Source organism: Aedes albopictus, chromosome 2, assembly GCF_035046485.1.
Source record: "Aedes albopictus strain Foshan chromosome 2, AalbF5, whole genome shotgun sequence".
NCBI classification, from domain to species: domain Eukaryota; kingdom Metazoa; phylum Arthropoda; class Insecta; order Diptera; family Culicidae; genus Aedes; species Aedes albopictus.
Window position 1 is genome coordinate 290,944,175 of NC_085137.1, and position 22,309 is coordinate 290,966,483.

The 22,309-nt window shown below is 39.4% G+C and overlaps 3 protein-coding genes across 3 annotated transcripts; 2 read left to right on the forward strand and 1 right to left on the reverse strand.

The window, feature by feature from the left end:
* Positions 1-43: 43 nt before the first annotated feature.
* LOC109426259 (UDP-glucosyltransferase 2) lies at positions 44-5,257 on the forward strand. Its single transcript, XM_019701725.3, has 5 exons — positions 44-331; positions 391-620; positions 680-971; positions 1,043-1,592; positions 4,731-5,257. Exons 1-5 carry the CDS (start codon positions 222-224, stop codon positions 5,103-5,105), a joined length of 1,557 nt encoding a protein of 518 aa, XP_019557270.3. The 5' UTR covers positions 44-221; the 3' UTR covers positions 5,106-5,257.
* LOC109426255 (UDP-glycosyltransferase UGT5) lies at positions 5,112-7,627 on the reverse strand. Its single transcript, XM_019701722.3, has 4 exons — positions 7,209-7,627; positions 6,915-7,144; positions 6,326-6,825; positions 5,112-5,873 (listed from the first exon to the last, which is right to left on the reverse strand). The coding sequence occupies exons 1-4, from the start codon at positions 7,412-7,414 to the stop codon at positions 5,139-5,141; spliced, it is 1,671 nt and encodes a 556-aa protein (XP_019557267.3). The 5' UTR covers positions 7,415-7,627; the 3' UTR covers positions 5,112-5,138.
* A 10,859-nt stretch (positions 7,628-18,486) lies between these two features.
* On the forward strand, positions 18,487-20,380 carry LOC109426260 (UDP-glucosyltransferase 2). Its single transcript, XM_019701726.3, has 3 exons — positions 18,487-19,165; positions 19,223-19,775; positions 19,834-20,380. The coding sequence occupies exons 1-3, from the start codon at positions 18,534-18,536 to the stop codon at positions 20,215-20,217; spliced, it is 1,569 nt and encodes a 522-aa protein (XP_019557271.2). The 5' UTR covers positions 18,487-18,533; the 3' UTR covers positions 20,218-20,380.
* The last annotated feature ends 1,929 nt before the right edge of the window (positions 20,381-22,309 follow it).

Sequence of the window (22,309 nt, forward strand, 5' to 3'; positions counted from 1 at the left end):
GCTCATAACGATCATTAGTTAGTCGTGTGTCCACTCGCTGAGGAAAGATAACGTAGGTAATGAACATATAACCTTGGCCGTGCTGAATTCAGTTGGCTCTCGCGCTTATTTTTATCTTCTAGCGTTGAACCAATTGATGGGAATGAGTTTCAATTTAGTTGGAACTTTGGTGTCAAGCAATGTGGCCTGCGTGAAGAGCTTCCTCCGAATCAGTGCACAGAATGGCGAAAGTAGCAAGTGTTGTATTTACCGTGATATTGCTGGCCAATGTTACCTTTGGAGCTAACATTCTCTGCCTGTTTGGAGTAGCCAGTCCAAGTCATCATATTTGGTAAGGGGTTCTGTTCAAATTGAAAGGATTAGCAAATAAAATGTATTGTTCTACCTCAGGAATCGAGCCATTGCACATGAATTGGCGAGCAAAGGTCACAATGTTACCATCATTTCAGCAGATGTTGAGAAGAATACTCCACAGAACGTCCACTATGTTGAGCTCGAGCAAACCTACCCGGAATTGTACAGCGGACCACACAATATCGACCTTCTTGAAATGGCCAATGAAAACGTGTTCAAGTCCATTGTCTCGTTCTATAACGAATTCATAATCACGGAGTGCAGAGGTGAAGTTTTTGATTGGCGTAACTGAATTTGATATCATATTGTTATTTATACGCTGCAGGTATCTTGAAATCGAAAGGTTTGGAATTTATCAAGAACTATCCGGACAATTTCAAGTTCGATCTGGTGATCCACGATATGACCTGTGGAGGGTGCATGCATGGATTGTTGCACAAGTTCGGTTACCCACCGCTGGTAAGCGTAACAGCATTTAACAACCCACCCTATGTGACCGATGTCGTCGGAGGACACAAACACGTCGCCTACATTCCATTTTACTCTTTGCGATATGGTACCGACATGACCTTTATGCAACGCGTTCATAATACACTTTTATATGTGATAGATTACATGTAAGTATCGAATAGCAGTTAATCGAGGTGTTATTTTACGTCTCTCACATGTCCAAATAATGCCATTACAGCTATCGAACATACTTCTGCTACCCCAAGATGGATCGCATGGTTCAAGACTACTTCCAGTACAAGGACATGCCATACGTCCCTGACATGGATCACCTCAGCAAGATTATACTAGTCAACGCACACCACTCCATCGATTTTCCTGAGCCTGCGCCACCAAACCTAATCCCTGTTGGTGGTTTGCAAATCCAAAAACCCAAGCCACTTCCGAAAGATATCGAAGATTTCATCAATGCCGGAAAGAAAGGAGCCGTCCTCTTCTCGCTGGGCACCAACATTCGAAGCGATGAACTTGGCAAGGAACGTCAGCAAATGTTCATTGATGCCATCAGACAACTACCGGATTATAACTTCCTGTGGAAATTTGAGTCTGATTTGGACTTGAAGCTGCCCAAAAATCTCATCATAAGGAAGTGGTTGCCGCAGAGCGATATGCTGGCTCATCCGAAAATAAAGGGCTTTATCACACACGCTGGATTGCTCAGTATGCATGAGGCTACTTGGCATGGAGTTCCCATGATTGGGATACCTTTCATTGCTGATCAGCATCGGGTGAGTAAATCACGGATGTTCGTTTATTTACTAGCATTTCACCAAAATTTGAGTCAACAGTTTGTCGCCACAATATTCGTTTGGGTCTACAGTATTTCAGTTTTGTCAGGGTTGTTGTCCGGCATTCTCGCTATATGTCCTAACTATGTAAGGTGTGCTTCCGGTTTTGGTAATCTTTATGATACTGGATTCCCCCGTAGAGTTCAGCAACTGGGTTTAATGACTATCGTTTGCCGATTGTTCACTCCGACTCTTACTTATATTTTCAGCACAAAAAAAAAAGATTCTAACGAACCGGATAGTTGATCTGAAACCTTTAAATAGTTTGTCACAACATTAATCGTTGTTTTGATCTATCTGTTGAGCTGCCTTCCATTAATCAAGCCATGGTCGATTTGCGATTCCGTCCGTTCCACAGAATTGAACTGAAAATCCCTAAAAAAGCAGTAATGATCCATACAAAAGTGCAATACGATCCATAGTTTATGCGAAAAGAGCAATAGAATTGCTTACAAGACTCCATGAAATGATATTTTTTATGGATCGTTGCGCATTTGTTTATGGATCATTTGGTTTGTTTTATATGCAAAAGGATGTTTTCCCAATATGATTCGTTGTCGGCCAGTCTTATTGATCGCAAAAAAGTACTCACATTAACGTGGTGTCTTTCTTGCCGATTGGGCAGATAACCAACCACTCCCTATCCATTTAGTTTCCCACATCTATGCTATTAATGTTCCAAACATACAGCTAACTTTACCTGGTTCACCTTGATAAGTTAAGCTACATCTGTAGGGGCACCTGGAGTAATACGCACTGTCGAGGCAAAACGCACCCCAATCGTTGTTTAGGAATTATTGGTTCTGAAGCGTTGAAAATTTGTCACCTGGTTTCAGTGATAAGAAATAATGGTTTTGAGAATCTGCGTCAAATAATCAGAGAAATAAATGAAAAAAAAATCAAACAGCACGACTCTGATGTAATTTTCTCGATCGTTTGTCAAATGTTTGAATGTTGAAAACCAATAAAATTACTAAACCTGTTGCATGTATACAGCCAATTAAGGGCAATAGAGTTAGGCGTACAGTATCTAACTCTGTACAGAAATTCAAATCAATCGGTTTGAAATTGACTTAGTTATAGCGGCAAGTGTCCAAAATAGTTACACCTGCCCAAATGGTATAATACCCTATGTCATTATGCTCTTGTTGCGTGACGCTAGCATCCCATCACTTACTACGCTGTTGTGTTGTCATTTTAGCACAGAGAACAGACATCCAAGTCCAGTTCCGAAACTGTGTAAGGAATTTAACGGCGATTTGAAATCGACAACACATGTGGCAATAGCGTAGCGCTGTAATTGGTTAATTTCCCATACTAATTTAATTCACCACTTGAAATGTTTCAATTCACCACTGACTGTGGCAATATGGTGTTTGGTGGCGCTAGTGTTGTCTTCGTGTATTGGTTTGCAACCTTACTTAGGTAAACATTCAAATCCTTACACATCTTTCCGAATGAAACTTGTTCTAGCCGGGATGTCTGTTCTCTGTGATTTTAGTTTCCAGTATTCGCCGTTTTTGGCATTTAGGCGCTCGTGTCGCTTTGTGAGCTAGTGCGTTTTAACGATGAACACTGCCATCATGTGATCAAGTCGAGTTTATATGTCGGGCAGTCTCCGTTGATGGCGTTGAGGTACGCTTAACTCCTTTACACACATTTTGACGTAATTTGATTCGAGCTCAAACGTCTGTTCTCTGTGCTTAAAAGTTTAAACATGTTAGAAAGAATAGTGGTAACCACGTTCAAATGCGTGCGTGTATCTTTCGTAGATGTAGTTGTGCAACTTGGGGGAAAATATGTGCACTCTTACTACGGTTGTTACACTGAAATAAATTTTGTTGTGGAAACTACCGATTCCATAGTACACGCAGAAAAATGAGGCTTGTTTAAAACAATAAAACGCATGGTTGATTTTCAAACTGATCATTTACTTATTCCAAAGTTATATTTCTTTGTTCTTACGTAGAGTTTATCGATCAAAACAACCAATTCTCATCATTCCATATAACGTTAAAAACTTCATTTATATCAACAAAATGAGGACCACAAACATGGCCTAAAAGCACTCACACATCTTTAAAATTCTTACCCCAACATCGCCACAACAAAGAAAGTGTAGCAAATCCATCACTCCAAGTTCCAAGTGCAGTTTTGGCCGTGATGGATAACGCGCAGGCACTCAAGACAACATTCACAAAAAGTTGGTCGGTTTCGCCTTTTTGTCTTTTTTTTATTCGTTCTTGCCTTCATTCGCTCGACGAGTGTCTAAAAATAGATTTCCGAGCTGCCGCAGGAGCAGCCATCACCAACACAATCACGTTCCGGCTTTATTAGAGGCAAAAGTGTAGTCGTTTAAAACAATCCGGTATTTTATGTTGAAACTACCAAATCTGTGTTTGTTCTAACAAACTGTCAAAAATTTCGACAAATGAAAATATTTGTATTATCAAACAATGGAGCAGTTCAGTTTTAACTAGAAATCAGTTTGTCGCTATAGCAAACTGAAAAATTGTTCGATTTAAACTGGAATTTAATTGTGTTCACAATTTATTTTTCTGCGTGTAAAATAACTAACCGTATCTATGATTCTCAACCGACAACAATTTCCAGTTAATTCCACTAAACTAGCAGTGCAGTTAACATTACCAAAAATAATCTGAATTTAAAAAACGAGCATTGTATTTTTAACCATACTGTGTTGTAAAATGCGTGTCCTGGAAAAATTAACAATGTTTTGTTGTTGAGACGACTATGCTTGTAGTTGAATTTACCACAATGCATTGTAATTCCAAGCATTTTTCAGTTACCTTAACAGATTTTGTTGTCGGTTGAGAATCATAGGTACGGTTAGTAATTTTACTATGGGATCGGTAGTTTCCACAACAAAATTTATTTCAGTGTAGTGTTCATGAATTGGAATGTCACTAATCTCTATTAAAACAATCTGATGCATAATCCACTGAACACCATGAATGTTGATTCCTTGATAGATTTTACAGCCGCTTACACATCAATAATCTCAAGTCATAAAAAGTTTTGATACTTAAGTTTTTTTTTCTGTACCTTACATTTCAGAACTTGGAAAAGTGCATCCGCATGGGTGTGGCCGAGCGCATCGTCTTCCAAACACTAACGACAAACCAAATTCGTGACACCGTGCACAAAGTGCTGGAAACTCCTTCTTACCGCGAGAACATGAAACGGGTATCTAGTCTCTTCCAGGATCAACCGGAGAAACCTCTGGATCGTGCCATCTGGTGGATCGAATGGGTACTGCGTCATCCTGACTACGAAGGTCTGCAGTCACCTGTGCTGAAACTCGGATTCCTCAGAAGCAACTTGGTCGATGTGATTGGTTTCTTCTTATTAGCGTTTTTAATGGTATTTGTAATGGCGAAGAAAATGCTGCGCAAGGGACGTCATATCGATAAGCAAAAGAAAAACAAGTGATCGAACTACTGTTTGAATGAAAATACTAAGATTTTACCTCACTTTTTTACTTTCCACAGACACTACAGACTTTTTTACAGCTTTAAGGCATTTCAATAACTGGCACATTATGTACAAAATAGCGGCAATAATAAAAATCAAACAAATAAACACGTCGGCATTGTTCTCTGATATCACATTCATATCGATCGTAGGTGAACGTGAATGATACTCATGTGGATGTCTCAAAACCCACTCGATCCACCAAATGGCACGATCGAGCGGTTTCTCTGGTTGATCACGTAACAGATCTGATAGTTTCCGCGCGTTTGTTCTAAAAGTACTATTTCCGAGTACTTCACGTAATGTTTCCTTGACTGTCTCTACCGTAAGATCGGATAATTTCAAAGCTATTCCAACACCATTTCTGATCAACTTTGCAGCGTTCTTATGCTGATCAATGTAGACTGGTATGCTGACTACGGGAACACCGTAATAAGCCGCCTCGAACGTGCCTAGTAAGCCACAATGTGTGATGAAAGCCTTCACTCGAGGATGTGCTAGAATGTCGCTTTGAGGTAGCCATTTACTGATCATTACGTTAGGTGGAACGGGAATCGCAATGTTGTCCTCGTCGAACTTCCATAAAAAAAGATAATCTGGAAACTGTGCGAAGACTTGGATAAACATGGCCTGCCGTTCCGGGTTTAGCATCTTGCTTTTGAAATTTGTACCCATTGCGAATAAAACTGCTCCTTTCTTGCTGGAATTGATGAATTGTTGGATATTCTGAAAATTATAAAAGAGAAAAATATACAGATTCCAATCATGTGGAAATAAATTGACTCAAAATGCAGGAAATTATGAAATCAAAGTCTTGTAGCAGTTAATAAACAGACACGCCTGATGATCATCATGATCATGATTTCTAAAAATTGTGAACTTTTGGATGATTAGAGTTAAAATTATTAAATTAAATTAAAGTTATTTAAAAAAGTTATGATTTCTATATTTTTTTTTCTTTTAGAATTTGTAGCTTCCTAACGGATTTGCTCTCGGGTATCAGAAGTCGCTTTCACATTATTTTTATTTAAAACCATGAAAATACGAAAATTATAGCGCCAAAAATCAGGGATCATTTATAAGTATGTCTACTATCAAAATTTTTTGCAAACATCAAAATTACTGACTCTCAATTTTCGCCCATTTAAGCGTGGACCACACTAATGAGACACACATACCTCTGGCAAAACCTTCGGTTCGGTAATCTGCAGTCCACCAACTGGAATGACGTTTTGAGGCAGTACCTCGGCATGGTCGAGCAAAGGGTTTGAGTTAACCAACATCAACTGGCTGCGGCGTTCCAAATTTTCTATATTCGGCAAATTAAACCCAAAAGCTGACTCGCTTATCGCACGGATTCGACGCAAAAACACCCATCTACGGTAGAATGAATCGAAATTTTGCACTAAAAAGTTGATAGTCCTTTCCGTGAAACTCATCCGGCAGTCGTATGTAAGCGAGAAATGCGGAACATGTGACGAAGGTTTGTATCCGCCGACGATGAGATGGCTGAACTGAGGAATCCCAAACGCCGAAACGCTTATTAACGGTGGATAGTGAAACTTGTGTAGAAATCCCAAGATGCATGGTCCTGCTGTGCAATCGTAGATTATAACGTCAAAGCGAAAATTATCCGGATAGTTAAGGAGAGATTTGAATCCTTGAGAAGTTGTGCATCCTGTAAGGGAGTAAGAATATAAGAATAGTACATTAAGTGAAAGAAAAACTGTTAAATTTACCCGGAAAGAATCAAAAAGAGTCACTTACCGATACACGCCAAAGTGCCAAACTTGTATGCAGACATCACCGCTTCAAAAGGATTGTCCATTGATCGCTTTATGATGTCGTTGGAAACGTTTATATTTCCGTATAGTATATTGTACGTGTTTTCCAAATGAATGTATGTAACATTCGTTGGTGGATCTGGGTCAACGTTAACAGAAAATACTGTCACATTATGACCCTTTGCTGCTAATTCGTTGACTATAGGTCTAACCCTGCGAAAAAAACAGCCATGAGCTTGCTGTTAATCGTTACTAGATACTTTATGTCCTTACTTACCAAATGAAATGACTAGGTGATGGAACTCCCATCAATACAAGAACGTTGCCACCACTAACGGCTTCAATGGACAATACCAAAAAATAAATCCAAACTATTGAAAGATATGACATTCTTAAGGAAATAACGTTCACTTTCACTGATAGGCAATTGACGAATGCTAGGCATGTATCGATGTCTTGATCGAACCGCCGTATGGAATGCATTGTGACCGAAGAGATATTTTACTGGTGTTGTAAGTACATTTCATCGAAGGGTGTCGTTCGGTTGATCTGTGCTTGAGCCGTTCTATTATTAGGAATTTTGTGTTAGAAGGGATCCATAGTCATTTGCTTTCTTTTATTCTATTTCTCTGACCTGCATCGAGTAACACATTACATTGGACTCCCGTATCATTTTGACAGTGTTAGGTAGCAATTCAGTTCACATCGTACTCTTGTGCTAGTTTGTAGTCCACCAAACTCTCTACTGGTGGTCAATATATATATCACAAAAGCAATGGAAGTAAATAAATATTTGACAAGGAATAAACTAAAGAGCAAACAAGAGTACAGTAACATTTATTTGACACTAATGAAAATAACATCTAATTTGATGTTTGAGCATTGGTTGGTATTTGGTCGAATATTTGACCCTGTGTGCTAGCAACTTTAGTAACAGGATCAAATTGAAATTCTATTCCAGTAACTTCGACACGTCGATATGATTATACCTAGCGTGGTTCAAAAAATCAGTTTTGCTCCACACCGCTTATTCGATTCGTATCCAGATTCTATGCCTTCTCCAAAAATTTGAGCTAATTTGGTTGAAAATTGAGACTGCACAAGCCCTTCAAAGTTTGTATGGGAATTACTATGGAAAAACGATGTTTTTCATTCAATCGACCGTAGTATTTCCCCAAGTGCTCTAGAGCGTTAGTTTACCCTTGGTGCTTCTAGATTACTCTATCAGCTACAACTTTGCCGAAGACCGCATTAAAATTGCATGCCTCTTTAATTAGTTACCGATTTTTATCCAGAATCGAAAACTTTACTCATGATGGTTAAACTAATCGGTGGGCATCACTGCATTTTGCAGTAAAACATAGTAGCCATGATTTCAGTGTGCTATCTTTGGCGCCATGTGCAGCAATGTTGCCTGCTTGGAAGCTGGAGGATCATTGCTAAAGTTTGTCAGGTTGGATACAAATCGACAATTAATTAATGAGGCGTCCGATTTAAATGCGGTCTTCGGCAAAGTTGCAGCTGATAGAGTAGCCTAGGAGTATCAAGGTTCAACTAATCCTCTATGGCACTTGGGGAAATGCTATGGTCGATTGAATAAAAAACATCGTTTTCCCATAGTATTTCCCATACAAACTTTGAAGGGCTTGTGCAGTCTCAATTTTCAACCAAATGAACTCAAATTTTGGGAGAAGGCACAGAATCTGGTTACCAATCGAATAAGCGGTGTGGAGCAAAAACGGTTTTTTGAACCACGGTATTATACACTTCTTATCTCATCTTATTCATAGATGTCTATAAATTAATGTGTGCTTTTCAAATTTTAGAAAGCAGTTATTCTTTCTTTATTTTGTTATGATAGGTACCTATTTCTGAATTAGTTGAAATCGTTGGTATCAAACAATCCAACTGCTAGAAACAGTTCCAGTAAACTTTCTGTGTTCACATTTTTGTGAAACCTTGTGAAATTTGGTGAACAATATTCTGTCATCTATTTTTATAGAGATTCACCCGGTACTGGTTTTGCAGAAATTTCTTTGGCAATATTTGAATTGAAATTAATGTCATCCGTAAAAGTTGTTTTGAAGTTATCAATTTGACCCCAGTTTACGGTACCTAGTACACGAACAACAAGACTTTTAGTATTTATTACAGCGTGTGCCAATGATATGAACCCTCTTCATCTTCTTTTTCTTCTTCTTCTTTTTCTTCTTCTTTTTCTTCTTCTTTTACTTGGCCTGCCTCGCTTCAACTTAGTGTTCTTTGAGCACTTCCACAGTTATTAATTGAAGGGCTTTCTTTGCCTGCCATTGCATGAATTAGTAGGGTAATTGATCCGATCATGGAGGAGTTAAGCACTGGGTTTCTGTTTAAACCACAATTGTATTGCCCCAAGCAAACTTTTTACATGGATTGAATTGAAAAGAATAAAATCTATCCTTAATCTGCGGGAAAATAACGAAATATTGCCACTTTGATGTTGTTATAAGCATTTTATTCGTTTTTATCTGAAAGAACATTGTGTTCCTAATGTTGCGGTATTTGTTCCTATTGTTGTGGTATCCCATTGAAATCATATGGGATACCGCAACATTAGGAACACTACCGCAACAATAGGAACATAGCAGCAAACACATTAACCCTCCAGTAATCGCGCTGTTGTATTTTGTACAACACGTTGAAAAAAGGTCGCTTGTTGTACACAGACCGAGCGCGGTGCGGATGGTGGTAGCCGACCACGCGAGTTACGGAAGGTTAAGGAATATATTAGTTTTAAATAGGTTTTTGAGAAAATCTTAAGCAAACAAATGGTGAAATCTCATAATTTAAGCACCATACATCTATTAAAATACCATTTGATAACATTACAGTCGAAAAAGTGCTCAATTGTCATTACCGCAACATTAGGTACTACCACAACGATGGGAACAATTACCCTATATCGGAAGGCAAGTACAATTGGGTTTTTAAATTAAGAATAAATTATTGATTTTTTGATTTTATACGAAAGAGCACCTTTTTCTGAGCCACTATGATTTTTTTCAGTTTTTTTGAACTTCATTTTGATACCTAAAATCAATTACAAAGAGATTTTTTCAAATCATCTTTTGACAGCTGGGCAACTGCTTGACAGCTCCGCGCAGTACAAAATGCGACGAGGGGTGATTCGACAAATCGCTCCCATACAAACTTCAAATTAATATTTAAATAGGTTCCCGGGCACCAAAATGAATAAAAATTTGGATTTCGGCTCAGTTTGACGTGTAGATTCAGAATATGGAATTATCTCAACACCGTTAAAGAAGCCAATTATACTCTATGCTCAGGGAGTCGAGAAAATTTTCCCGACCGGAACAGGAATCGAACCCGCCGTCTCCGGATTGGCGATCCATAGCCCTAACCACTAGGCTAACTGGAGATCCCTCTACCTGGTAGGAACCCTCTAGGGTGCCTGTACCAGTTATCGCACTACTTAAGGAAAACTATTTCTACAAAAATAAGAAGAATACCGACGAATGCCATCGATATGTCAAATGATTGATTAGTTATCATACTTTACAGGAAAAATATAGAAACGGGTCCAAAACTACTTTTAGTATTTATTACGGCGTGTGTCAATGATAGGAACCCTGTACCAGTTATGGACACATTTGTTAATTTGGGTTCCACTTCGCACTATTTACATGCATTCCTTATGGGATTAGCCATAACTGGTACACTATGGCGAAATAGGGTGCAAGGAGGCCGAAATGTTAAGGAAAATGATTTATTTCTATAATAATTTAAGCAAATTGTGAAATTTGAATGATCGCAATCATCTTTTGTGAACATGATCTGTTGTTCACGATTTTTTCTTGTCCATTTGCATCTCTAAAGGTTGAAAATCAACTATGGCGAATTTGAGGTACTATAGCCATAACTGGTACACGGAGCCTACCAGTTATGAATACATTTTTTATCTTCGATTTTTTTCGCATTATTTGCATGCATTCCTTATGGGGGGATTAGTCATAACTAGTACACTATGACGAAAAAGGGTGTAAGGAAGCCGAAATTTTAAGGAAAGTGATTTATTTCTTCCATAATTTGTGTAGTTTAAATGAGTGCAACCTACTTTTATGAACGTGATCTGTTGTTCACAAAAATTTTCTTGTTGATTTATTTATATCGTTAAAGGAAGGATATAAACAGTTAAAAAAAGCAGTTTGAGCAGCTTGTTCTCAGCCGCCTGTGAACCGATTTTTAATTTTCTTTCAGGGATCTTTTATCCAACTATTCTACATTTATTATATTCAAAATTCATGTGAGCGTGAGTAAGGAACGTCTTTTTTTTATGATGGTTTTTGTTCGCCTGGAAAATTTAAGAGATTGTGACAACTTGAAATGACTGCAAAACGTATGTTTCGTCTGGGGCTAGGATTATACGTTGTGTTGGTTGGAGGGGGGGGACTCCAGGCGGCGACGAAGAACAACTTTTACCGAATTCAAAACTATATATTTGCCATCGAGACAGACGGCGTGTCTGCTCGATAGGGAACGAGTAAAACTTATAGCTATGCATGGAATCACTGTCGCCTTTTATATGCGACACACAGTACGGAGATGCAATAAAATATAATTGAATCTATTGACCCGCGCGCAGTGCGTTCAGGTATCAGTAGGTCGGCTCTAGAGGCACGTTCTCCTCCATTCGGGAAATTTGTGCCATCGCCATGAACACGAGCCTATTCATCATTTCCCTGACGAAGAAGGGAAGGAAAAAAGGATAGGACATGGGAAAGGACAGGTAAGGGAATAGGATCGTCATACTCGCAAAAGCGTACCACAATGGGTTCACATAGCGTCCTGAAAAGGACACTGTAATAACGCATAATGGTTCATTCACAAATATCATAACGCTAAAATTGGCCTGTTTTGACACCCACCCACCCCTTCGTAACACTGTTTATATGGGAAGAAATTTTTTTTGTTCGGGCTGTAACACCATGAAGGATACCCACCCACCCCTTCCAGCGTTATGACATTTGTGAACAAACCCTAAAGCGTGCCACAATGGGTTCGAACAGCGCCCTGAGAATGCATAAAGCGTAAAGAGAGCCTATAGCTCTTTACCACAGCAGGTCAAGAACCACTCTTTACCACAGCGGGACAGAACGTCCTGAAGATTCAGGTTTCTGAAGTTAGTTTCACTTAATAAGTGTTTCCCGAGTACTCGGAAACGCAATTGCGCAAAAACTGGACAGTTACATATTAAATGATACGAAGTTCCATAATCGGATTCACAGCTATCACATGCAAATGAATCAGCTTGCTGAATTTTCGCCATGTGATAACTGAGTCGGCAGTGGCCAGTCAATGCTTTGACCAGCATGCTGCAATTCTGTTTTGACAGATTTGTTAGATACTTTGCCACCCCTAGAGATGGCTCAGTACAATACAATTCTGTTTGACGACATGACTCCAAACTATTCCAGTATTGTTTGTGCTGAGTGGCAGCCCAGGTGTCAATCTGAAGCTTCACCCAACACTTGGATACCGGAATAGCTGGCTCAGGGCCAATGAAGTCATGTGATGCTCCAGTGCGAGCTAACTCATCAGCCAATTCATTTCCAGCGATGGAAGAATGGCCAGGTACCCATACAAGGTGAACAGCGATTGCTGAATTCAGATCCTCGATTTGAGTTCGACAAGCGATAACTATCTTCGACCTGAAGTTGGCCGAAGCAAGTGCTTTAATAGCAGACTGGCTATCTGAACAGAAGTATAGTACTTTGCCCATTACGTGCTGCTGAAGTGCTGATTGCACTCCGCACATAAGAGCAAAGATTTCGGCCTGAAAAACGGTGCAGTGTCTGCCAAGTGAATAAGACTGATACAGCCTTAGCTCACGAGAATAAACACCAGCACCTGCTCGACCTTCGAGAAGGGAGCCATCAGTGTAACATACGATGCCGTCTGAAATACTTCTCTCCAGATAACCAGATGTCCACTCTTCCCGGGAAGGGAATATCGTGGAAAATGTCCTTTATGGAAAATTACAAGCAATTGTAAGATCACTTGGAGCAAGAACAACTTTGTCCCAATTCACCAAAAGTGGAAACAACGAGGTGTGTGTTGAACTGCGGTTCACAGGAGTTTCCTCTAGTAAACCGAGTACCCATAGGCGGTAATTGCAAGAAAGTGCTTCTTGTTTGAGATGAATGTGTAGTGGGGCAACGTCAAAGAGAACTTCGAGCGCTGCCGTGGGAGTCTAAGAGAACGCTCCAGACATCGCCATTAAGCACATCCTTTGGAGATGGCCTAACTTTGATTGGACCTTTTGCCACCACACAAGACATCCATAGGCCAATATTGGCCGAACAACAGTTGTGTAGATCCATTTGATATACTTGGGTTTTAGACCCCAAGTTGTACCAAAGGTTCGCCGGCATTGCCCGAAGGTCATACAAGCTTTCTTGATTCTTAACTCAACATGAGGTGTCCAGGAAAGCTTGGAATCAAGAATGACTCCAACGTACTTTACCTGTTCAGTTACATTGATTTAAGAATCAAAGAGACGTAAAGGTCGAACACCATTACGGTTTCGCTTTTCCGTGAAAAGAACAATAGATGTTTTACTCGGATTTACCGAAAGGCCATATTGGCGACACCAACCCTCAACTACCTGAAGAGCGTTTTGCATCAGGTCGAAAAGGGTGGTGATGCACATACCGACAAACAATGTTAGGTAGTCGTCAGCAAAACCATAAGTAGGAAAACCGCTATTATTGAGTTGCCTTAATAGCGTATCTGCTACGAGATTCCATAAAAGTGGTGATAAGACTCCCCCTTGGGGGCATCCATAAACACTCAATTTCCTAATCGCCGCTTGACGCAATGTCGAGAAGAGATGTCGGTTTTTGAGCATTTGGTGAATCCAATTGGAAATCATTGGAGATATACCATGACCCCGTGCGGCTTCCAATATGGCATCGAAAGGCACGTTGTCAAAGGCACCTTCGATATCTAAGAAAACACCCAAGCAGGATTGCTTTTGAGCGAATGCCTTCTCGATATCGTAAACAACTTCGTGTAAAAGAGTCACAGTGGACTTTCCAGATTGGTAAGCATGTTGGTTCACATGAAGAGGCATATTGGCCAGATGAACATCGCGGATGTGATGATCGACTATGCGTTCTAAGCATTTCAGAAGAAAAGAGGTCAAACTGATAGGTCTGAAGCTCTTTGCTTCTTCATACGAAGCGCGACCCACTTTCGGAATAAACTTCACAGTAATATCCCGCCAGGATTTGGGAATATACCCTGTAGCAAAACTGCAAACAAGTAGTTGTTTCAAAACATGTTTGAAATGATCAAATCCCTTCTGAAGCAAAATAGGATAAATCCCATCTGCCCCAGGAGATTTGAAAGGAGCAAAGCTATTAAGTGCCCATTCAATCGATTCTAAAGTTATGATACTCCGAGCCGAAGCTAAAGAATCATAACTACAAGAAAAGACATTAGGTTCATCCGAAGATGTAATATCCACACATCCGGGGAAGTGTGTACTGAATAAACATTCCAAAACTTCCTCATCAGAGGAAGTGAAATCACCATTTGGCAAACGAAGTTCGTTCACTTGAAAATCCTTAAATTTTGCAAGGATTTTGTTCAATCGACTGGCTTCACTCAGACTGGAAACATTTGTACAAAAATTATTATTATTATTAGCTTTATTAAGGAGATTTTCAGCCCGCGGCTGGTTCATCTCCATTGTACAAAGGTTTTTCCAGCCGGATCGTTCAGCAGACCGAAGAGCTTTCTGGTAGGCCTTGCGAGCCGACCTGAAAGCGTCCGATCCAGCCGAACGTCGTCTATTCCAACTCTTTCTACATTGTTTCCTGAGCTTCGCCAGATCGGAGTTCCACCAAGGGGTTCCTCTTGTGGTCTTCACAGACCGCAGAGGGCAGGCTTCTTCAAAAGCTTCCATGATGAAGGCCGTTGTAGTATCAACGGCATCATCTAAATCACTTTGAGTGTCAATTGATGGTGAGTATCCATGAAATTTGGCTGCAACCAAATCGGTAAAGAGATCCCAGTTGGTTGACCGGGGATTCCTGAAACGCAAAGTTTGCGAAGTAACATTCACATGTTCAAACAAGATATAACGGTGATCAGATAAAGATTCTTCATCTGACACATGCCAATTGGTCAGCTCATGACTAATTCTGCTAGAGCAAAGCGTTATGTCTAACACTTCCTCTCTACCAGATACCATGAAGGTTGGGCGGTTGCCTATGTTAAGTAATCCAAGATCTGTATTACTTAAGTATTCCATCAAACTGGAGCCTCTCAAATTGATGTCTGAGCTGCCCCAGATTATATGGTGAGCATTTGCATCACTGCCAACAATTAGCGGAAGGCCTTTTGAAGTGCAGTATGCAATGACTTGCTTGAAAGCATCCGTAGGGGATGGTTCATCATGCGGTAAATAAACCGAACAATAAACGTATTTTCTGTTGAGGTTTCCAAGAGATACATCGATTGTGATAGCACATACATCTCTGGTAGTTAGTTCAGAAATGAGTGTAGCAACGATTGCGTTATTGACAAGCACACATGCTCGAGGCATGACACGTGAGTTTGCCATTTCATTTTTACTGAAAGTAGCAATCACCGGATTCACAAGGTTTCCTAAATAGAAATTCCCCTTACGAAAGTAAGGTTCTTGGACTAACGCCACTTGGGCTGTACTATTTTGCATAAGTCTACAAAGATTGATCGTTGCTGTTCTTTTGTGCTGAAGATTGATCTGAGCTTTCCTAACCGTAGCTACTACCCAAACTAGGCAAGATTAAACTCTTAACAATCACAGCACAAAAAAGAACAGCAACAATAAAGCCAGATCGGCATCGATTTGAGTGCGCCAAAGGCGAGGATGCACAGAATACACTGTGTAAAACGCATAATGCGAAACCATATAGGTGAAAATCTAAACTAATTAACAACATCTTCATAATCCCGCCCTTATTCAGTCTCAAGTATGAGATTGAAGAAGGGCAGCTGATTGTCTCGGAGAAACACAAGGTCCACCGCGCTATTGCTCCGGTTAGCACAGTAAGGGCAAATACTGTGGAGGGTGCCCTGGTACTCCACAGGCTCCGTTTGCGATTAGGTTTTTATAAGACCACTCCTAACCATTCATTCCTAGGCACGGTAAGCGTAAAGCCGCATAACACCATGAATTAAGGGTCACCTGATTCGTGGATTCCTACCACTGGAACAGGCGGTCCGTAGTGCTATTCTTAGCCACTTGAACTAACCGCTACCGACACTATACAGCTATCTAGGCTGATCGGAAAAGAAATTAATATTGGTGATCAACTTCATACGGGCCCGAAAAGCCGGCAGTGCGTTGCGCTGGATACTTCTCGTACGGTGCCTACCGTGTCGTTGGGCTGACTACGGATTCAAACACACAATGCGCAGTGTGAATGAATAGAAACGCACGCTGCTTGCTTGGATGAGGTAGAGCCTACGTTTGCGCCGCTGCTGCCGGTGCGAGATACAACAACGTGATTTCTGCTAATCAGGCATATTGTAGAGGTAATACAAAATGTTCGCAACTATCTTGAACATCCCTAGCTACGATCAATTGCGGCTCTCGTCGAACAAGCGCGCCAGTGCTCTTGCCAAGCATCCTAGAGGAATGGAGTCTTCAGATTATATACCGGTATGTATTATATAACGGTAAATCATGATTAACTGAAGTCGCAACACCACTTCAAACTGAAAAATACTTGAAGATGGCTCATTCTACCTTCACAAGAAATTAAATTAAGCATTGTTGAAATTGTGTAACTTGTACTGAGTCACGAGATTCATTAATGATTAATATTTGAGGGACGTGAGACCTGCTGTGAAACGATATACTCTCGCTTGTAATAACTACTAACCCTGAAAAATCATGAAAAGTCATAATTCAGATGGTTAGTGCACATAATATCAATGCAATTTTCATGGATTACATCAAAACCTTATAAGATGACCAAGTACTAGAATGTTAGTGTAGTGTGACGACTATCGAAAATCACACGTTCGTCGGTCTGATGAGAAGTACAGATTTAAAGCTGACCATCCTACAACTCTGCCTGACCGTTCGAGAAAGCCACCGATAGATGTTCAACGACCTAATTTAGTGTTAAGTAAACTGCAGAACGGTTGAGAATTGTATGATTTCACGTTAATAGAGTTTATGTTGTAAAATCGTTGCATTCAGTTATATCGTCGTGTTACAGTAGTTTGATGGTAGCTAACATAGCTTCATGTCATGTGTTGCAAGTTACCCCACAGATGGAGCAACTTGCAACAAGCATGTATTTCGCACCTCTTGATAAGGTGACAACGTATTGTGGTAAATCAAGTGCTGCATAGTATTCTACTCGTGGTAATTGTACACACGATACATACAGTATGTTTCAAATGTTTAGATTTTCAAATATATTGCTTCAAAGTCGAAAAGTGTTGCAAGTTACCCCCATTTGACGGTACCAGAAGGATACCAAACGATAAACTTGTCATTGCAATTCGTAATCTGAGCTTAAATTTGGTTTGAACGCACAATATAACGTTCGCACTATTTTAATGTTTGATTAATGCAATATCAACCTTTTGTTGTTTTCAGAAACAGTAGTAACAGTACAGAAGATAAAAAATAGGACGTAATCTTGGTTGTAGCATATTGCGTAAGTCTTGTTCAAATGAACACGTTATGCCCAAAAGAAGTTACTAAAAGTGAATGTACCCCTTGTTTTTTTCGCTAGAACCTTAGTTTTGGATTCCTAGATTCAGATAATGTGCGGTTTAAAATATTCCATCTTGGTTTTTTTTCATACATTTTTATTTTTTTTTTTTTTTTTCATTTACATTTGATGAAGGTTCATCATTCTGTTCTTCATTGGACCCGTTTGCGGAACTGTTGAACGGTCACATCTATCGAAATTATTGTGGCAGTATCGAATAAAAGGTAGGGTAAATGTCTAACTCGTTAGCACCCAAGCTGTCTTAAAATTTAAATCTTCAAATATATCAATATTATCAATAGTCAAGTAACAATAAAAGAAACATGATTTCACAAAACAATTAGGAAAACAAAACCACTCTTCATAAGGAAAACATGCTTTTCGTTTATCTTCAGAATCTTGAGATGAATTGCTACAAGCTACTGGTTAGCAACGAAATTGATGTCTAGCCTCACCTACGGAAAAATTCTGAACAGACAGTAGCCATATCACTGATAAGCGGTAGTATAAGGTGCAATCCAGTGAAGGGATACAAGCAGTACTTCAGTGAACAATGTGACAAGCCAAACCGAACAAAGCCAGTTAGCACACAGTTTGATAACCAAATTATCTTATTTTCTCTCCCTAATCCTCTATGAAACTGTCATTTGTGAAAGTCATTCTCAGATTTCTGATTTTCTGCGAGATAATGAACAAGTACATTATCTCACCAACCATGATAAGGGGAATCATACTAACACGCGATAGTTGTCGCAATCAAAACGTGACGATTTTGCAACGGGTGGCGGTAGTTTGTCATTCATTCGTAATTTAGTTGCAGTATGGATCGGATCGTGAAATGCGCGGTGCTCGTTTGTTTAGTGGGAGTGCCCTTGTGTGATGGCATCAATATTCTATGTTTGATGGGAGTTCCCAGTCCAAGCCATCACATTTGGAACCGGGTGCTGATGGAAGCTCTGGCAGCGAAGGGATACAATCTTACTATTGTTTCACCGGATACGGAGAAAGTCCAGAAGCCCAATTTAACATACATTCACCTAGAGGAGGTCTATCACACCATTCACGATGGTGACACGGCAATCGATTTCTACGAAATGGCACAGCAGAATCTTGTCAAAAGTATGCTCACGTTTTACGAATATGCCTATTCGCTTTGTGAAGGAGTTTTGCGATCGAAAGGATTGAACGAGATACTAAGCTATCCAGATGACTTCAAGTTTGATTTAGTGCTGTACGATTACACGTGTGGTCCGTGTTTGATGGGATTGTATCATAAGTTCGGCCAGCCACCGTTAGTTGGAGTTACCGGTTTCAATATTCCTCCGTACACTGTGGATTTGATCGGCGGTCACAAATATCCGGCCTACATACCGTATTATACTTTGACTTATGACACAGACATGACATTCTTTCAGAGATTGGAGAATTCCTTCATCTATACCGTTGATTATTTGTAAGTATACAGAAAACTGAAACCAAACTATGAAACTTATTTATCCGTTTATAACAGGTATCGCAACTACTATTATCTGCCAAAGACGGACGAAATAATCCGACGCAGGCCAGAGTTCAAGGATGGCCCTTACTTGGGAGATTTGGATCAAAAAATGATTCTGATGCTCGTAAATTCTCACCACGCGGTTGACTTTCCTGAACCCATACCTCAGAATATGATCCCAGTTGGTGGTTTGCAAATACTGCCTTCAAAACCACTACCAGCCGATATTGAGGAGTTCGTAAGAACTTCCAGAAAAGGCGCGATTCTCTTCTCACTGGGCACTAACGTCCTAAGCTCGGATTTGGGAGAAGAACGCATCAAAATGTTCTTGGAAGCATTTGGGAAGTTCCCAGATTACAACTTTCTGTGGAAGTTTGAAGCGGATCCCACAAAGTACAAGATTCCAAAAAATCTGATGATGCGTAAATTTTTACCCCAAAGTGACATTTTGGCACACCCTCGAACCAAGCTGTTCATTACCCACGCTGGATTGTTGAGCACCCACGAGGCAACTTGGCATGGTGTTCCGATGATCGGGATTCCTTTCATAGCAGATCAATATCGGGTAAGTCAAGTTGTTATGCTAGGTTTCACAGAATCTAATTACCACTAATTAATTGCAGAACTTAGAGAAATCCCTACGAGCCGGAGTGGCCGAAAGGTTGGATGTTTGGACGCTGACAACCGAAAGAATAGTGCACACTATCCGGAAAGTTTTGGAAGATCCATCTTATCGGCTCAAAATGAGCGAGAAGTCTGCCCTGTTTCGGGATCAACCGGAAAAACCTCTGGACCGTGCTCTCTGGTGGATCGATTGGTGTTTGCGTCATCCGAAAGCGGAAACCATTCAATCACCTACGTTACGCTTAGGGCTGTGGAGAAGTGAATTGTATGATGTTAAAATTTTCGTTATTGTGGTTGCAGTGGCTGTATTTGTTGTTGCTAAAAGAGTTATAGGTAGTCTAACAAGAAGTAATAAGAGTAATAAAAAACTTAAGAAAAAGTGAATTTGATAGTTCGCTATGTGTGAGTGCAACTTTTTACGATAGTGATACGTTCGTGACAGATGAATCGAATCACTGCTAATGCTGACAGTAAGTAACGAGATATTATTTATTAATTTTATATTAATAGTCGAATAAATAAAAATTCAAAGCTTTGTTGCTTACATAGAGCGGTATTTTAGTCAATCATAGCATATCAAGCCTAACTTTACCAAGCATTGCATGTAGCAAAATCTATGAACGGAGAAAGTCGATGCTGAAGTTCGCTGTTCCATTAGCAACTCTTACACTGAGGCAAAAACACTGAGGAATTTCGTAAGTCGCAACTAATGAACGCATGGTTTTTTTCTGTTTTAATACCCGCCTATGAATTTTATAGTTGTTGTGCACACGTTTCATACCTTCCGATTATGATTGATATAAGTACAAGTATACCTCGATTTAGTGGACCCTCGATTTTATGTACTTCGAATGTATCTACATTTAACCTCCATTAATAGTTATTTATGTAACGAGTTGCAAAAAGTTGATTTTTTCAGCACGAGTCGTACATTTATCCAACGAGGCTTGCCGAGTTGGATAAATACGAAGAGTGCTGAAAAAATCGAGTTTTGCAACGAGTTCCATACAAAATTTTATGCAATGATTTTTTTCATAATGCAACCCATTTGAGTTGCATAATGTTCATAATGCAACTCAAATGTGTTGCATTATGAACATTATACAACTGTTTTTCATTATGCAACTCATTTTAGTTGCATAATGAGCCAGTTCGGAAAAAATGGCCATTATGATACCAAAATGAGTTATATAAAATATAAATTATGATACTGAATTGCATAAATGTACATTTTTCACTGGTAAAGTTTTTAATATCCAGACAGTTTAAAACATGTTTTTTGTATTAAGATGACTTATAAAGCAGGGGTTTTCAGCCTTCTGGCAATAAATTGTTTTGTAGAGCACCTATAATAGCGTCAAAACATACCTCATGACATATTTAGTTTTATATGTTTACCTTAGGGGCGTTTTCTTCACCCTGGCTTAAGCGTTAAACCAGGTTTAACTATATGGGTAAGCCTGGCTTACCAGTTAAGCCGAGGTGAAGAAATCAGCCCTTAGTCTCAAACTTCCTTTTCTGACTTCATTTTAGCAAGCCTTGGAGAAAATGCTTAAGAAAGCTTTGGAAATTTTAAAAGAGTTCTGAATTTCTGATTCTCAATGTGTCCGTGAATTATTTTCTAAAAAAACATCCGTGGAGTATTTTTGAGAAAATTCATGGAAGGTTTTCTAAATGAAAGCTTTGAAAAAATTCTGAAGGAGTCTCTACTAAAAAAATCTAAAGAAATTCGTAGATGAATTTCTGGAACAATTTTTGTAAGATAATTTCAAAGGAATTCTTGAAGTATTTTCTAAAAAGGAATGACTGCAACGTTTCCGGAAGCTATCCATGCAAGACATTTTTAAGGAGTTCTTGGAAAAATTTCTGGAGGGCATTTTTAAGTCTAACGGAATTCCTAGAATATTTTGTGAAAGAATTCCTGACTGAATTTCTCTATGATTTCTTGGATGATTTTTTAAAGGTAATCTACGAGGAGTCTCCGAAGGAGTCGCTGAAAGAATTTCTTTATGAATACCTGGGAGTTTTTTTTTTCAGGAATTCTTGAAAGATTTTTTAAATGAATCCTATGATGAATTTCAGCAAAGGTTCATGGAAGAACTATCGAAAAATCGGTGGAAGTTTTTTCAAAGTAGTCCTTGGAGAAATTTGTAAAGACATCTCTGGAGAAAAATCTGGAGATATTTTTGGAGAATTCGTGAAGGATCCCCTAGAGCAGTTTCTATCCCTGAAGAAAACTCCCGAGCGGATGTATCATTTTTTAAAGAGTCCCTGGAAGAATTTCCGAATCAAACCGGAGAAAAATTCGGAATTAATTCGGGAATTACCTAAGGATTTTTCGGAAAAAAACCTTGAAAATTTTCAAAAGTTTCCCTCTTTATAAATTTTTGAACGAACTTTTGGAACATTTTCTGAAAAAAAACTCTGGAATAGTTTCTTAAGGCATCGCTGAAAGTTTTATTGAATGAATCTCAG

Coding starts and splice junctions, on each gene's coding strand:
- LOC109426260 (XM_019701726.3), top strand. CDS start 18,534: ATGGATCGGATCGTGAAATGCGCGGTGCTCGTTTGTTTAGTGGGAGTG. Junction 19,166..19,222: donor ATCTATACCGTTGATTATTT/GTAAGTATACAG, acceptor CGTTTATAACAG/GTATCGCAACTACTATTATC. Junction 19,776..19,833: donor TCATAGCAGATCAATATCGG/GTAAGTCAAGTT, acceptor AATTAATTGCAG/AACTTAGAGAAATCCCTACG.
- LOC109426255 (XM_019701722.3), bottom strand. CDS start 7,414: ATGCATTCCATACGGCGGTTCGATCAAGACATCGATACATGCCTAGCA. Junction 6,826..6,914: donor TGGCACTTTGGCGTGTATCG/GTAAGTGACTCT, acceptor ACTCCCTTACAG/GATGCACAACTTCTCAAGGA. Junction 5,874..6,325: donor AACCGAAGGTTTTGCCAGAG/GTATGTGTGTCT, acceptor TATAATTTTCAG/AATATCCAACAATTCATCAA.
- LOC109426259 (XM_019701725.3), top strand. CDS start 222: ATGGCGAAAGTAGCAAGTGTTGTATTTACCGTGATATTGCTGGCCAAT. Junction 621..679: donor CATAATCACGGAGTGCAGAG/GTGAAGTTTTTG, acceptor TATACGCTGCAG/GTATCTTGAAATCGAAAGGT. Junction 972..1,042: donor TTATATGTGATAGATTACAT/GTAAGTATCGAA, acceptor ATGCCATTACAG/CTATCGAACATACTTCTGCT.